Below are 18,029 nucleotides of genomic sequence, written 5' to 3'. Positions count from 1 at the left end.
AATCTGCTGGAACTTCTCCTGTTCTCCAAGAACTCTCAAAGATGATTGCCAATGGTTCCGAAATGACTTCCGCTAGTTCCTTCAGTACTCTTGGGTGTAGTTGATCTGGCCCTGGGGACTCATTTAGAGCGGCCAGGTATTCCTGGATGACTTGTTTCCCAATTTGGGGTTGGATATCCTCTAATCCCTCATCCACTCCATCTTGCTGAGGGTGAAGATAATAATAATAATAATAATAATAATAATAATAATAATAATAATAAACTTTATTTATACCCCGCTCCACCTCCCCCAAAGGGACTCGGGGCAGCTTACATGAGGCCACGCCCATCCGTACAGTAAACACAATACAACACAAAAGCATAACAGAAAAAGCATCAGATTGCCAGGATGGGGGCTTGCCTAATATCTCTGGGGAGTGAATTCCAGAGCCGGGGGGCCACCACAGGGAAGGCCCTCTCTCTCGTCCCCCCAAGTCGCACTTGCGATGCAGGCAGGAACGAGAGAAAAGCCTCTCCAGAAGATCGAAGAGGTTGTGTGGTTTCGTAGACGGAAATGCGGTCGCAAAGGTAGGCAGGTCCCAAACCGTTCCGGTCTTTGTAGGTCAAAACCTGCACCTTGAATTGGGCCAGATGACTTTCTTTTTGTGAGAAGACAAACAACATACATGTTTTGACATTTATTTATTTATTTATTTACTTTATTTCTATACCGCTTTTCTCAGCCCTCAGGCGACTCAAAGCGGTGAGCAACATCAGTACAAAATATCACAAGTATAGGGCAATTAAAAACAATTATCACATAAATAATTAACATCAGTATAACAATCATTAGCGCCTCAACAGTAAAATCAGAATCCAGTCTCGTCATCCATTATTCCGTATTCCTATGTTCAATCACACTGTTTAATCAAATGCTTGTTCGAACAGCCAGGTCTTCACTTTCCTCCGAAACGCCAGCAGGGAGGGGGCCAATCTGATTTCTGCAGGCAGGGCGTTCCACAGCCGAAGGGCCACCACTGAGAAGGCCCTGTCTCTCGTCCCCGCCAAGCGCGCCTGTGATGCAGGCGGGACCAAGAGCAGGGCCTCCCCAGATGATCTTAGTGTCCTAGTCGGTTCATAGTAGGAGATGCGTTCGGAGAGGTAAGTAGGGCCAGAACCATTTAAGGCTTTATAGGCTAAAGCCAGCACTTTGAATTGTACCCGGTAGCAAACAGGCAGCCAGTGGAGCTGGCGCAACAGAGGAGTTGTATGCTCCCTGAGTGCCGCTCCTGTTAGCAACCTGGCTGCCGAGCGCTGGACCGTTTGAAGCTTCCGAGCAGTCTTCAAAGGCAACCCCACGTAGAGAGCGTTGCAGTAGTCTATGCAGGATGTAACCAGAGCGTGGACTTATATGTATGGACAGAGGAAAATGGTCTGTTTTAATGGAAAATGCCTGGTTAGCTAATGCAGAATAAACTTGACTAGGCCTCTGTATAAAATCCACATTGAACTGGATTATATGGTAGTGCGGACTCAGAAAATCCAGTTCAAAGCAGATATTGTGGAGTATATGCCTTGATATGCTGGCTGTGTGGAAGATATAGGACGATATTAGAAATCCACGTTGTTACTAAAGTGTTTATACAAGAACAAAACTCTTCACAGTTACAAAAAAAAAAAACTAGCTGAACTACAAAATGGCGGCTCTTCCCCGCCCTTAATGCCCTTTTCAAGATGGCGACGCCGGCTTCAGATTGCCCTTTCCCTAAAGCTAGGTTAAGCTAGGCATTCGAGGGAAGCGGTTACGTCATACGGATCAGACCGGAAGCGACCTTCCCAACATGGCTACCAAGCAACGTCGTTCCGATTTGCCCTAATGGGGCAAAAAGGTACATTCTTGACCTCCCCAAGATGGCGGAAACAGCCTTTCCCTTCGTTGCCATGGAGACAGGATGGAACGCTGCGGCTATAAAAACCAGGGGAGACCGTTGGAAAAACGTTAGAAGGCGTTGGATTTCGAAGTGGAAGGAAGCGTCCTTGCGGTGTAGCGCTCCCTTCCCAAGATGGCAGGGAGTCCAATCGGGCCGGCACCGGCCCCGCCTCTCCCAATCTCGATGGTCTCCCTGGTGCCTCCAGTGAGTCCCTTTCAGTTTCTCAGGCTCTCCTTCCGCCATGAAAGCGCTCCTGGGCCTTCCGGGCGCGCCTGCGCAGTCGCTTATTTCCTTGTGGAAACCGGGGTTGCGGTGCATGTTGGGATCCTGGGGGATTTCTGGCTGGTTTTTCTTCCTGTCTGGGGGGCTCTGGGCTGAGAGGTCGCTGCTCCTGCTCCTCCTGCAGAAATGGTGAGTCCAAGGGGGAGCTCCCCAAGGGAGGGGCGGGGAGGCTGTCGCTAGCAAAGCAAGGCCGCACTCCGAAGGAGAAGCCAAACAAGCTCCTGGCAGCCACTTCCTCCTCCCTCCCTCCCTCCCTTTCACCTGGGTCTCTCCACTCAGGTGAGGCGTTCCCTTTCCCCTCCTCATCCTGCCTCTCTCCTTCTGAACTCTGACACAGACACACACCTCCAGCCTCTTCCACAGACTCTGAATTCCCAGTTTATATTCTGTTTTCACTCTTTTGTACTATGTATTTTTCCCAGTATTGTCAATGGCGACCATTTTCTCCCCCCTCCTTCAACACAGGTATGCCTTTTCATTTGTTTTATTTATTTATTTATTTATTTATTATGGTATTTATATGCCACCCTTCCCACCCTGAAGGGGACTCAGAGCGGCTTTCAAGATGTATATACATACAATATATTATTAGCATAGCACAATATCAGACACTAAAACAGTGGATGTGGCTCTTAATGAGACGTGCCACATTATCACGGGGTGTCTGCGCCCTACACCACTGGAGAAATTACTGTTTAGCCGATACTAGAGTTTCATCTATGCTGATGACCGTGCCATTACTGCTCAAGCAGGGAGCTTTGGGATGGTAGAACAGAAGCTTTCCGAAGCTCTAGGTCAGTGTTTCTCAACCTGGGGGTCGGGACCCCTGAGGGGGTCGTGAGGGGGTGTCAAAGGAGTCGCTGAAGACCATCAGAAAACATAGTATTTCCTGGTGGTCATTGGGAATCTGTGTGGGAAGTCTGATCCAATTCTATTGTTGGTTGAGTTCAGAATGCTCTTTGATTGTAGGTGAACTATAAATCCCAACAACTACAACTCCCAAATGTCAAGGTCTATTTTCCCCAGACTACCAGTGTTCACATTTGGGCATACTGAGTATTTGTGCCAAGTTTGGTCCAGTTCCATCATTGCATGAATCCGCAGTGCCCCTCTGGATATAGGTGAACTACAATTCCCAAACATAAGGTCAATGCCCATCAAACCCTTCCAGTGTTTTCTGTTGGTCATGGGAGTTCTTTGTGCCAAGTTTGGTTCAATTCCATCGCTGGTGGAGTTCAGAATGCTTTTTGATTATAGGTGAACTATAAATCCCAGCAACTACACCTCCCAAATTACAAAATCAATCCCCCCCCCCCCAACCCCACTAGCATTCACATTTGGGCATATTGGGTATTTGTACTCAATTTACTACAGTGAATGGAAATATATCCTGCATATCGGATATTTACATTACGATTTATAACAGTACTAAAATGACAGGTATCAAGTAGCAACGAAAACAATATTATGGTTGGGGGTCACCACAACATATGGCACAACATTAAGGGGGCACGGCATTAGCAAGGTTGAGAACCACTGCTCTAGGTGCTCTCACTGCCTATTACAGGGGAAACCAGCTGATCCCCAACCCATCTAAAATACAGACATGTGCCTTTCATCTCAAGAACAGAGAAGCATCCCGAGCTTAGAAGATCACCTGGGAAGGAATCCCACTGGAGCATTGCAGCGCACCCAAATACCTGGGAGTCACTCTGGACCATGCTCTTACCTACAAGAAGCACTGCCTGAACATCAAGCAAAAAGTGGGTGCCAGAAACAATATCATACGAAAGCTGACTGGCACAACCTGGGGATCACAACCAGATACAGTGAAGATATCTGCCCTTGCGCTATGCTACTCTGCTGCTGGGTATGCATGCCCAGTGTGGAACACATCTCACCACACTAAAACAGTAGATGTGGCTCTTAATGAGACATGCCACATTATCACAGGATTTCACGGGGTGTCTGCGCCCTACACCTCTGGAGAAATTACACTGTTTAGCCGGTATTGCACCACCTGACATCCGCCGGGAAGTAGCAGCCAATAATGAAAGGACCAAGGCAGAGACATCTCCAGCTCATCCTCTGTTTGGGTATCAGCCAGCACGTCAACGACTTAAATCAAGAAATAGCTTTCTAAGATGTACAGAGACACTCGCTGGAACAACTCAGCAAGCGAGTGTCCAAAAGTGGCAGGCTGAAACCCAGAACCTTAATCAATGGCTGATACCAAATGAGAGACTCCCCCCTGGGCACGCAGAAAATTGGGCGACTTGGAAGGCAATGAACAGACTGCGCTCTGGCACCACGAGATGCAGAGCCAACCTCAAGAAATGGGGCTACAAAGTGGAATCCACGACATGCGAGTGTGAAGAGCAAACCACAGACCACCTGCTGCAATGCAACCTGAGCCCTGCCACATGCACAAGGGAGGACCTCCTTGCAGCAACACCAGAGGCACTCCAAGTGGCCAGATAATGGTCAAAGGACATTTAATCAACTACCAAGCTTGCAAACTCTGTTTTGTCTATTTGTTAAAAATTTGTTTAAAATGTAATACAATTGTCTGGTTGATACTGACACGATAAAAAAATCAGTATTATATACTACTATATTGTACTATACCATTATAGTAATATATAATACTGATATTGTGTTATGCTAATAGTATATTGTATGTATATATATCTTATAAGCCGCTCTGAGTCCCCTTTTGGGCGAGAAGGGCAGCATATAAATATTGGAGCCCCTGGTGGCGCAGTGGGTTAAACCACTGAGCTGCTAAGTTTGTTGAACAAAAGGTCACAAGTTCGAATCTGGGGAGGGGCGTGAGCTTCCACTGTCAGCCCCAGCTTCTGCCAACCTAGGAGTTTGAAATCATGCAAATGTGGGTAGATCAATAGGTACCACTCTGGTGGGAAGGTAACGGCGCTCCATGCAGTCATGCTGGCCACATGACCTTGGAGGTGTCTACGCACAATGCCGGATCTTCGGCTTAGAAATTGAGATGAGCACCACACCCCAGAGTCAGACATGAGTGGACTTAATATTGGGGAAAAACCTTTTACTGTACCATTATATTGTAATATTATTAGTAATATTATATGTAACACAAAATATATAATTATAATATTGTTATTTTTTGTTTTATATTGCATTGCATTATAGTATTATAAATATTATACGTATATACAATGTATTTATTATATTATTAGTATAGCACAGGAGACAAGATGGAACTGTCTTCCTGGTCCCCTCTCTCTTCACTCTGGCCCAGAGCAGTGGTTGGTGCTCGGGGGAGGGGCTCCTAGCTAATGACATAGTCAGGAGACAAGGTGGAAATGTCTTCCTGGACATTTGCTCTGTTTTCAAACCAGCAGTGGGTTCTAGGTATGGGCAAACTTCGGCCCTCTAGTTGTTTTAGACTTCAACTCCCACAGTTCTAACAGCCAGTAGACTGTGTTGCTGAAGGCATTCATGGCCAGAATCACTGGGTTGCTGTGAGTTTTCCAGGCTGTATGGCCATGTTCCAGAAGCATTCTCTCCTGATGTTTCACCCATATCTATGGCAGGCATCCTCAGAGGTTATGGTGTTTGTTGCAGACAAGCCTGCTTTGAACTGGATTATCTGAGTCCACACTGGCATATAATCCAGTTCAATGTGGATTTTATACAGCTGTGTGGAAGGGGTATTTGAGCCTATAGAGGTTCCCAACCTTTGGGCCTCCTGATGTTTTTTGATTTCCAACTCCCACAAATCCTCACTGCTAGTAAGATGGCTAGCATTTCTGGGAGTTGAAGTCAAAGACACCTTGAGGTCCAAAGACTGGGAACCACTGTTTTTGAGAAAGGAAAGTGGGATGTGAATGATTGTGGTTATTGTTAATATTATGATTCTTGAATAGCAGTAATGATTCTAATAGTGTTGCAAAATTACAAACGAAATAGGCGAGGATTACAACTCTGTGTTTCAGACATGCAAGCAGTGCATGACTAAATAGGGCTGACATTTGAAAACCTGGTGTAAAATTGTAGTATGAAATTTGTAACTATTTGTTATTGTAATGTTTATTCTTTCATATAAACATATTTACTTAACCTTCAAAGAATCACTGTAGCTGCTATTAGATTTTAAAAGGTATAAAATCAACTCTCAGTGAACCAGAACTCTCAAGCAACCAGTAAACAAATCAAAGAAACAATACCTATCTGAATTAAAATACAGGTTTAACATGATAGAACTATGTTACTTTAAGTTAAGTTTGTCCGTGTTTGTGTTAGTTTACTTTTAATGACTGTTTGATATGATATAGTATGGGGTGTAGCATTGGATCTATTTTTAAGAGTAACTCTTAAGTAACCAGAAACTACATTTATCTGGCATCCACCAATCTCCATGGGTGTCGGTTAACTGAGAGTATTCTATATACATTCTGAGAGGGAAACAATGGATTTATTTCATTTGTTATTCTTCCATCATTGGAACTCAGGATAATGTAGTCCTGTCCTTAACACACAGATCTGTTTATTTCTCACAACAGCCTTGTGAGGTAGTTTAGGGTGAACTAGCAAGTTGCCTTCTGGAGAAGTTAAGTCTCCCTGAGGTTTCTTTTACACTTGAATTCAGGGATGAGGGATTCTAGACCATCGTTTTGCAGGGCACTTCCCACAGTCCCTTACCATATGCCATGCTGATGTGGCTTCTGGGAGCTGAAGTCCAAAATATTTAGAGAGCCAGGTCCAGGTCAGTTTGTTTATGCCATCTTGGCCCAGTTGTTTGGTTGAAGGCCTTGTGGCTGTTCTTAATGTCAACTTCTGCTGTCTTGTGCTAATAGCTTGATATAGTATAAGGACAGATATTAACTAGATGAACACACAATGAGGGTCGAGAGATTTTGGTTTAATTTCAAATCCCACAATCTTTTGGATTAATGTAGCCAGGAAAAGTATATCTTCTTAGCTCTAGGTCTATGTTCTGAAATTTTGGGTGGCAGCTGAAGCCAATATTGATAAGTAGGAAAGAAATTAGATTACAAGTTATCTGACGTGTCTGATTCACTGGTTAGGTTAAAATAAATTGATTGGCATTTCTCATACCTGATTTACATTTGACAAATACTTGAGAAAATGTGTGGGACACCAGTCAAAATTGTATTGGAGTATATTTCTGGGAACAAAGGCATGCCAAAATACCAGGTGCATTTAGTTTTTTGTACATAATGGGGATAAGACTATCCAGACATAAGCAGTTTCTTAAAACAAGATGCCATTTGTAGCACCTCAGAGCTTGGCAAGAAAAAGTTGTTCTAAGGTTTTTCTCATCCTTCAGAAATGGGAATACATGGGCTGTACAGATGCTTTGGCCTTTAGAAACTATCAGTCTTTGCCTGTATACCCAATGGCAAGGCGATATGAGCCTTTTTAACCAAAATATTTGGAGGACTAAAGGTTGCCTGCCCAAGCTTTCAGGTGGCCTTTTTCTAGCCCAGTGCCCTTTGGGTGTGCTAGACTACCTCCCCATCTAGCATGATCAATGGATGATGGGAGTTGTCATCAAACAGATCAGAAGGATACATTATTTGTGTTGGGCTCTGCCACTTAACGAAGAAATTGGGGGGGGGGGGGAGGAAGAGGCTGCAAGCATTTCAGTGGTCTTCTCTTTTCTCATTGACAGCTATTCCAGTAGGCTACCTCAGCTATTTCTATCCAGATGGCTATAAGAACTGGCACCTGAACTTTCTTCTCCTTCCTCATATCTTATCATTTGTGTGACATAGCCTAAATTTAGATTAGATGCCTGCAGACAGGATCCCACATTCTGCTAATTGTTGTAAGTTGCTCTGAGTACCTCTGAAGCCAAAGGATAGAGTAAAATAAATATAAAAAAAATTCTTCACCTGCAGTCTTGATGGTACCATTTATTCCACCATCTTCTGCTGCATGTACAGATCCAACCAAATGTCTCGGGCTGAATATAATCATTGCAGTCTTATCTGTGAGCAAGATAATATGTACAAGCAGTTCCCCTTATTTGGGGAGTTGTCGCTCTGGTGTTTTGTTTGTCTTTCTCTGTACGGTTGTGCTAGCATCTTACAGATACTTGGGTCAGATAGTTGTGAATAGCTCCAGGGTCTCAAACTCATGACACAGTAGTAAATAACTTGCTTTACATTCAGAAACACCCATGATGAAATCTTGGTGCCTCCAATAGAAGGCAAAGAAAAAAACCTGTGCCTGCTAAAGCAGACAATACAGGATTATTTCAACAAATAAGTTGGATCTGGTGTTAGGTTGTTTTCTGTAAATAAGAGATTTTACTCAGCTTCGTAAATAGCAATTCACTGGGAAACTTGTGAAAGATAAAATTGCTTTCAAGAAAGCAGATAGGGTGTCTCCTGAAAGGTTGAATGTTCCATGCACACACCTCTATATTTTAAGCCATAAATAGCTTGCATCTGTTGTACTACTAAAATGTGTTCAGCTATTACATGCTGTGTACTGGTCAGATTAATCACCTATTGCTGGTCTTTGCTCCCCCTCCACAGGACGTCTTTCTAATGATCCGACATAACAAGACAACCATCTTCACAGACGCCAAGGAGTCCAGTACAGTGTATGAGCTGAAAAGAATTGTTGAGGGGATTCTTAAGAGACCCCCAGAAGAACAGAGGTTGTATAAGGTATGATAGAAACCTACAGTGGCGAGAATAGCCCAAGGTGATCTCCCTTGCATTGTTGTGTGACATTGGGGCTGGCTTGTCTTTAAGTGTATCTCAGAATGCTTTCCATATTTGCTCTTGTAAGTGTATTGAGATAAGTTCAGACTTCGCTTTTTAACCGTCATAAAAACTAAATGCTATATAATTAGTATGTATGTATTCCAGCAGGAAAACAAGTGTGCACCTACTTATCAAAAATGTATTTCTATAAAACAGTGATTGGAAACTAGAAACATATGAAGCTAGAGCTGGCCTACAAATGAAATCAACATGTTTAAAACCCTTTCTTTTCAACATACAACATGAGATGCTTGCTAGGGCTGGGAGGTTCCTTTTGGACTTAGGCAGCCTTTTAACGATTCATACATGTACTGTTTCTCCATGCCACTTCCTCCTTTCAAATGAAATGGTAATTCAGTCTGGCTAGATTTTTGGATTCAGAAATCATCTTTCTTTCTTTTTAATCTTGTGCTAGAGATTAAAAACAAACCTTGATCTTTGCCAATTTATATAAAGGACACGGTTTTTATATGGTATCGTTTATCATGGAATTTGAGCTTTCAAGGATTTTGGTATCCTTGCTGGGGCGGGTCATGGAACCAAACTCCAGTGAGTATCAAAGGGCCATTGTAAGCCTTTCTTTAATGCTGTAGTCTAGGCCTATACAACCTGTAGCCCTCCAGGTGTTTGGGAGCTGAATTTCAAAACACCTGGAGGGGCACAAGTAGTGCAGGCCTACTGTAGTTTCTTCTGTGCAGGTCTCTGCTTTTTCCATCCCTTGCTGCCTATCTCTGTGGGATAGTCACCACAGAACCAAGGGCACCTGGGCATCTGTCATCCTACTCTCCCCTTGGTATTGTTCTTTTGGGGGCTAGGTGTATTTCTACTTGTCAACTATGATGCAAATAGCATCAGGAAAACTTCGTTCATCATTAGTCCTTAAGGTGATGTCACTGCCAATGTACAGGCAGATTCCCTTGCCTACCATCCTTCAAGAGCATAATGTATTGGATCACCAAACATGGTGACTATATATTCAATGCAGCATATTCTGGTCTGCCACGCAGTCAATCATGAATTACCTTTGCTAGCCTCAGAGCCTTCTTCTGCCCTGTATTCTTCATTCCTCTATTCTACTTCCTTGCTACACACACAAACAGACGCAACCGAATCCTGATGGCTTTGTGTGTGTGTGTGTGTTGTTTCTGACCAGTGCATCCCAGGAATAACTTATGTTTGATGACCAGTTTAGTGAAATCTGGGAGCCCTCTGGTAGCGCAGCAGGTTTAACTGCTGAGCTGCTGAACTTGCTGACCGAAAGATTGGTGGTTTGAATCCAGGGAGTGGGGTGAGCTCCTGCTGTTAGTCCCACCTTCTGCCAGCCTAGCAGTTTGAAAACATGCAATGCTGGACAATGCCGGCTCTTTGGCTTAGAAATGGAGATGAGCACCACACCCAGTCAGACACAACTAGGCTTAATGTTAAGAGAAACCTTTACTTCAGTGAAATCTATATGTGTTGCTAAGAGTTTGTTTTTCTTCTCTTTGTAAATGACCTCATCGTCCAGGAGGACCAGCTGTTGGATGACAGCAAAACTCTCGGAGATTGCGGCTTCACCAGTCAGACAGCGCGACCCCAGGCCCCCGCGACAGTTGGCTTGGCCTTCAGAGCCAGTGGTAAGTGGTATCATGTGACAGAAAATAGTGCTTTCACAGAAGAATGGCCTATCTTTCAAGAGTCCAACACTGGGGTGCCTCCACTGAAGAGGGCCTTCTCTATGTTCATTCCTCGGCTGCACTTGAAAGGACAGGAGGAGTTCTGACAATGGAAGAGCTTAGGAAGAATGACCCTGCTTTTCATTGGTAAAATTCCCAGTGCCTCATATAAAACCAGACAGGTTGAGATTTAAAGCACAGCACAAAAAGAAACAAGTCACAGAGAGAGGAAAGGGATGGGTGACATCTAAGTGGAGTTTTTGTTAAACAAGCAGATAGGAAACCAGGATATTTGATGGAATGGCTGCTACTAGGTGACAGTGAGTGAGCCAAAAGAAGCTGGTTTCTTAGCTGGTGTGATGAAACAACCTGCTTCCTTTTTTTCTGCTGCATCTGCAGTACATATAAAAATAAAATAGTCAAAGAGATGCTCTAATAATTTCACCTGCATCCAACTGTCTGATGTCAGGATCCAGCAGTCTCTGGCTTGAGGGCCTTATTCAGCCCAGATAGGTTACTCGCATGTTTCACAAAGCTTTTCTACCAAGCATCATAACTGGAAATTGTCAAGGAGAGGAATCGCCAGTCAGTTACTAAGAATATGTCTTGCTTGCTTGCTTGCTCTGCAGAGTGAGAAGTCATGTGGCCAATGTGGTTGGAGTACTGGCTTTGCCACACACAGCCATTCTCCAAGGAAGTCAAATATTTTCCTGATACACTAGCTAGAGTACTTTATTTACTTACTTGCTTACTTACTTCACTTATATATTGCTTTTCTCACCCCAGGGGCAGACTCAAAGCAGTTTCCAACATATATATATGGCAAAATTCAATGCCTCACATACATAAAAACCTAACATAAAAGAATAATAAAATATCAATTAAATCATAAAAACACAATGACATTTAAACATTAAAATGTGGAGTTAAACACATATTAATATAAATGTTAAAATCACATAATCCTGATCATTCCTTGTATTGCTTACTGCCTGAAAAATTGGTCCCATAGCCAAGTTTTTCCTTTTTTTCTGAAGGCCAGGAGGGATGGGGCTAATCTAATTTCACTTGAGAGGGAGTTCTATAGTTTGAGCTAGGCTGGGACTTGCTGATGTTAGCTGGTGTTGATCCAGTGTTACCCAGCAAAAGAAGTCAGTGGAAGAAGATAATATCAAGTCGAGATGAAGAACTTTTCAGTTTGGCTCTCCACCTTTGATCTTCTAGAATAATGTTAAGTCTTGAGGACAATGTGGGCAGAAAATTGTATTATTTTTAAATATGTGCCAATTGATTTATTCATATAAGTATAATTAGAATCACAGTGGGCTTGCATTAATCTTGAACTTACTGTGATTTGTGGAATCTTTGGTTTTGGACTTATAAGAACCAGTTATACAGCAGCTAGGAACTGACCGTGTTGTCTCTTCTCTTTCTCTCCTAGAAGATGCCTTTGAGCCCCTCCGCATCGATCCCTTCTCCAGCCCCCCAGAGCTCCCAGATGTGATGAAGCCCCAGGACTCCAGCAGCAGTGCAAATGAGCAGGCAGTGCAGTGAGGCCCCGAGGGCAGCAGAGTGAGCAGCACAACCTGCGGCGGCCCTCTCCTCCTCCTTCCCCCCCATGCACCCTTCTTCTATCCTCCAGTGCGGAGAAAGACATGGCACTATTCCTTGCCACCAATCCAGCTTCCCATTCTCCTCCTTCCCTCTCTAAGCAAGACTCCATACGCACCCAAGCCCCTCCCCACTCATCACACGGAGCTCTGTTTTCACTTTGGTTTTGAAAACAATAAAGGTTCAGCTGTTTTTTTCCCCCTTTTCTGACGTGTTGTGGACCTCTGCTGTGAAACATAAAGGGAGCCTGCTTTGAAGGATTGTAATGTGACAATTAGTTCATCAAAGGCTGTTGTACAGTATTCAGATCTTAAGACAGCTCACAATTTGTTGTCCCCTTGAAGGAATGAGGCAATGTGTGGCCCTCCCCATATTATTTGTTGTGTGTCCTCAAAATCATTTGGGAATTACGGTGGCCATAAGGGGAACCTATTAAGAGTCTTTTCTTGACAAGATTGTTCAGAGGTAGCTTGCCATTGCCTGCCTGAGACAGGGAGTGTAACTTGTCAAAGATCACCCACTGGGTTTCCATAGCCAAGAAGGATTTAAATCCTGGTTTCCTAGAGTCCTTAGACCACCACTCAAACCATACATCAGGCATGGGCAAACTTTGACCTTCCAGGTGTTTTGGGCTTCAAATCCCACAATTCCTACAACTCCCCCCAGCACCAACTGTCACTGGGCCAGAGTGAAGAGAGAGGGGGCCAGGGGACAGTTCCACCTTGTCTCCTGTGCTATTCTAATAATATAATATATTGTATATACATATACTATTTATAATATAATAAAGTAATGCAATATAATAATATGATACTATAATTATATATTTATATTACATGTAATATTACGATATAGTGGTATTGTGCAATATAGCAATGTTTAATGCTGATATTGTACTATGCTAATAATATAATATATTGTATGTAATGTATACCTTGTAACCCGCTCTGAGTCCCCCTTGGGGTGAGAAGGGCGGCATATAAATGTCATAAATAAATAAATAAGTCCAAAACACCAGGAGGGCCAAAGTTTGCCCATGCCTGCATTACACCATGCTGGCTCATGGTGGATGGTTCCTTCCATCAGTACAGTCAATTGTGAATCATGATGGAAGTTTCAGTCCAATGGTATTTGGAGGGCCACACATTTCCCTATCATTCCCTCAAAGGCTAACACAGGCTACTTCTCTAGAGTGTGTTACATTTGCTTAATTAACAGGTCATCCTAAGTGTTGGAGTGCGGTGCCATCTATATGCAGATAACACCCAACTATTGCTCTTTCCACCTAAAGCTAAGGAAGCTATCCTGAGTCTAAACTAGTGTCTGCCATCAGTAATGGACTGGATGAGAGCAAACAAACTGAAACTTAATCCAGCCAAGACAGAGGTTCTCCTAGTCAGCCAGAAGGCAGATCAGGGAATATTTATTTATTTATTTATTTGCTGTATTTTTATACTGCCTTTCTCTGCCCGTAGACAACTCAAGGTAGTTAACAGGGTAAAATTCAATGCTTCCAATATCATAAATACAATTAAAAACGTAACATATAATAAAAATTAAACATATCAATAAAATATCAATAAAATATAAATTCATAGTATCGCCTTGTTAAAAACGTCCGCTCTCATTGTTGTAGTTCCATTTTCCTATGTCAATTACTCTGCATTTGTAAACGCTCGTTCAAAAAAACACACGTCTTGACTTTTTTCTGGAATGTTAAAAGGGAGATGGCCGATCTAATATCTATAGGGAAGGCATTCCACAGCCGAGGGGCCACCGCCGAGAAGGCTCTGTCTCGTCTTCATCAAATGTACTTGTGACGAAGGCAGTAATGAGTAGGGCCTCCGCAGATGATCTTAAGGTCCTAGATGGTTCATCAGGGGAGATGCGTTCAGACATGTAAGTTGGGCCAGAACCGTTTAGAGCTTTATAGGCTAAAGGCAGCACTTTGAATTGTGCCCGGTAGCAAGCTGGCAGCCAGTGGAGCTGGTGCAACAGAGGAGTTGTATGCTCCCTGAGCACTGCTTCTGTTAGCAATCTGGTTGTTGTTCTTTGGACCATTTGAAACTTCCGAACAGTCTTCAAAGGCAACCCCATGTAGAATGTGTTGCAGTAGTCTATATGAGATTTAACCAGACACTTCCAGTAGTGAAATGGGGATTCAGCCTGTGTTGGATGGAATCACACTTCTGCTGAAGACACAGGTCTGTAGTTTGGGGGTCCTCGTGGACTCGGCATAGAACCTTGAGGTCCAGGTATCTGTGGTGGCCAGGAGAATCTACGAACAATTAAAACGTGTGTGCCAACTGTGTCCATTCCTTGAGAAGCCAGATCTGGCCATGGTGGTACATGCTTTAGTTACATCCCATCTGGATTACTGTAATATGCTTTCTCTGGGGCTGCCTCTGAACAGTGCTCAAAAACTTCAGTTGGTCCAAAGAGCTGCAGCCAGGTTGCTGATGGACTGGCTACAGGGAATGGACAGCATCCTTGTTGCAGCAGCTTCACTGGCGGCCAGTTTGCTTCCGGGCACAATTCAGAGTACTGGTTATGACCTTTAAAGTTCTATATAGCTCAGATCTCGGCTATTTCGCTGACCACATCTCATATGTGGGTCCTGAGATCTTCAGGACCCCTTCTCTCGGTCCTGCCTCCATTGCAAGCTCAATCCTCGACTCTGGAACTCTGCCCAAGGAAACCAGAATAGCCCTCTCCTTCGATGACAAGCTAAAACTTTATTTAGCCTGGCTTTCAAAGGTGGTTTTTAATATCAAGTTAGGGGGTGCTGTGGTTTTAACTATAAATAGACTTTTAATCTGTTTTTAAGAGGTTTAACTTTATTTTAATACTGTTAATATTCTGTTTTAATGTTTATATGTGTTTTGGCTCTTAAATTTTATTGTATCAGTTTTACTGTAAGCTGCTTTGAATCTTTTGGAGAGAAAAAAAACAAGGTATAAATAATAGAAGAAGCCAGGCAAGATTGCATGTATTGCAGTCTCCCAGTGTTGGTGAACTGCAAATGATGAGCAGTGTTGTGACTTGCAAACAACATTTAGAGGATTCTGCTCATCCCTGAATTATGCAGAAAAAGAATGGGATCCAAATGTCCCAGATTTTTAGATCCCAGGCTTGTTGAGTTGATTTGGGACAAGGAACTGGCTAAACCCCCTTGAAATATCTCTCCATCATTATTTGTCATCACATCCACTCTAAAATGGATGTCCTATTCATGACGTATCCTGTGAGTCCCAGTTCTCTTCCACTAAATTATACATTACTAGATAACAACTTGAGGCAATGGGGGCTGTTAGAACACTGATCACTCCCTTAAGGCCTCAAGACACTTCCAGGAGTGAAATTCCCTAGATGAAAATCAGAAGGCATTTGTTTGAAGTAGGCAGCATTAAAAAGCATGCCTCCTGATTGAATTGTCATGGCTCCATCATTCTTCAGGAACTTGGGAGTTGTGGTTTTGTAAATAGGAATCGAATAACTGGCTGGTGTGTAATGCCCAACATTGCTTTGAGAAATTGCAGGTTTGAAATCCTGCATCTCATACCACCAGTTTCTTGAACTTTTAAGAAAGGACATGGGAGTTGAAGTTTTCCACATAGCTTTGGAGACTTTACTACTATTACAAAGCATCTTGCAGCAACAGAAGGCCAAGAATGCAGAGATGTAATTTTCAAGGCAGGGCTCCCACCCAGAGATTCATCAGGGAATTGGGGGAGACGGACTGGAAGCAATGAGTTTTAGGAACTTCCAATGCTTATATGTGACATGACAGGGATGACTTATCATTTTGATTTACATTACAGTAGAGTCTCACTTACTCAACATAAATGGGCCGGCAGAACATTGGATAAAGTGAAAATATTGGATAATGATGGATTAGGGAAAAGTCTATTAAATGTCTAATTATGTTATGATTTTACAAATAAAGCACCAAATCATGTTTTATAGCAAATCAACAGAAAAAGCAGTTCAATACACAGTAAAGTTATGTAGAAATGACTATTTACGAATTTAGCATCAAAATATTGCAATGTATTGAAAACATTGACTGCCTAGAGAAACAGCTGTGGATCTGGGCAGGAGGCAGACTGTGTTGGGTAATAAAGAACGTTGGATGAGCAAGGGGTGGATAAGTGAGACTACTGTATATTATATATGCCCTATTGTTTCTGAACTGAATCAAGATGGGCAATGGTGGTCCTCCAGATAATTTTGGATAGCAATTCTGACAGTGCTTCCCAATTGGAAATTTACCCCAAACATCAGGATAGCCAAGGTTGCTGCTCATACAGCTGGAAGGAGACGTAAGTAGATATGTCAGCGTTTCTTAGACTTCAGATGGGATGAATAGTTTATAAGAAGCTAGCCACCAGAGGGCACTAAATATTTTCTAACAAATTGAAGTTAGATAATTGTTTTCAGTCGCCTCTGACTTATGGCGGACTCACTGATTCTATAGGCAGTGGTTCTCTACTTGTCTAAAACTCCCAGAAATCCCAGCCAGTTTACCAGCTGCAAGGATTTCTGGGAGCTGAAGCCCAAAACATCTGGGAACCCACAGGTGGGAATCACTGCTATAGGGGTTTCTTAGGTAGGAAATACTCCAAGGTTGCTTTTCCTAGCATCTTCCTCTGAACTGTAACCTACAGCACATAGTATTCTATAGACAGTAACCTCCCACTAACCATCACATAAACCAGGGTCAACTGTAGCCCTTCAGATATTGGATTGCAACCACCATATTTCCCTGTGTTTGGCTAGGTCTGGTAGAAGTTCTAATCCATTAACATTTCCAAGGGCATACTTGACTTCTCCAGAATGTCACAAATATTGCACTAGGAGCCAGGTTCAAACAATAGCTGAGCTAGGAAAATACAATGTTATGCACATTACTATTTCTCAGATCAAGAAGGCAACTGATCTAATTTATCCTTGGAACTTGCAGATGGTAAAATGGGATAACCTCATTTATGTTGTGCTGTCATTGCCTGCATTAAAACTAGAGAAGTTGAGAGAAAGAGGGGACGTGGCTGATTAAAACAAAAGTAGGGAGGGGCAGATGTAAACAGTATTTGCTTTCAGATGTGAATACTGTAGCATTCCAATTGGAAACATTACGCTGGCACTACAAATCCCATATTGTAGTTCTAAAAGTATGCACTCAAAGCCCTATACTGCAACTCAGGGAGTTGTAGTTTTAAATAAAATGCCTCAATGCATTTCTCATGAGAGGAATTCCCTGCTATCCTTCGAAGGAGAAGAAACGAATGCTTCTTTCAAAATGAATTAAGATATGTTTTAAAATAATGTATATTTTAAAATATGCCATCATTCAGTCAAAGCACCTTTGCAGCTGACACCTTTTTTTTCCAAATCCATCATTCTTCCTCCAGGGATCTTGAGTTCGCTTTACTCACAGCCAGCTGTTTAATTACCTCTTTGAGGTAGATTAAACTGATAATTTATCATTGACCCATTGTCTCATTAAATTTCAGCATTGAGCTAAAATGTGAAATCGGCTGTCAGCCATCTAAATCCAATACACTCACAAAACAATGGGAAACCCTTTGGATGCTCACCTATTTAGAGCTACAATCCATTTCATCCTTCCTACCCATTTGAGAAAATGGATGTTGTCTGAAACATCTGAGGGGCCAAAGCTTCCCAATTTCTGTTCTGCCCACAAAAGCAGAGGTGAAGACTTCCAGTCTTCTGGATGCAATTGAACTACAACTCTCATTACCTTTCAATATTGGACTGTGCTGCGAA

At 42.8% G+C, this 18,029-nt stretch overlaps 1 protein-coding gene across 3 annotated transcripts; it reads left to right on the top strand.

Annotated features, from left to right (window-relative positions):
- Window positions 1-1,999: 1,999 nt before the first annotated feature.
- ELOB (elongin B) lies at window positions 2,000-12,447 on the top strand. Of its 3 annotated transcripts, none has more exons than XM_067469953.1 (4): window positions 2,000-2,116; window positions 8,743-8,877; window positions 10,484-10,592; window positions 12,076-12,447. In XM_067469953.1, exons 1-4 carry the CDS (start codon window positions 2,045-2,047, stop codon window positions 12,183-12,185), a joined length of 426 nt encoding a protein of 141 aa, XP_067326054.1. In that variant the 5' UTR covers window positions 2,000-2,044; the 3' UTR covers window positions 12,186-12,447. The 3 variants fall into 3 exon arrangements, with proteins under 3 accessions (XP_067326054.1, XP_067326053.1, XP_060636579.1); XM_067469952.1 differs by having other exon boundaries at window positions 2,006-2,116; window positions 12,073-12,447; XM_060780596.2 differs by lacking the exon at window positions 2,000-2,116 and adding an exon at window positions 2,197-2,323 and having other exon boundaries at window positions 12,073-12,447.
- The last annotated feature ends 5,582 nt before the right edge of the window (window positions 12,448-18,029 follow it).

The sequence above is a fragment of the Anolis sagrei genome, chromosome 6, assembly GCF_037176765.1.
Source record: "Anolis sagrei isolate rAnoSag1 chromosome 6, rAnoSag1.mat, whole genome shotgun sequence".
NCBI lineage: Eukaryota > Metazoa > Chordata > Lepidosauria > Squamata > Dactyloidae > Anolis > Anolis sagrei.
The sequence above is the reverse complement of the archived record's forward strand: the minus strand, read 5'-3'. Positions and strand labels throughout refer to the sequence as shown.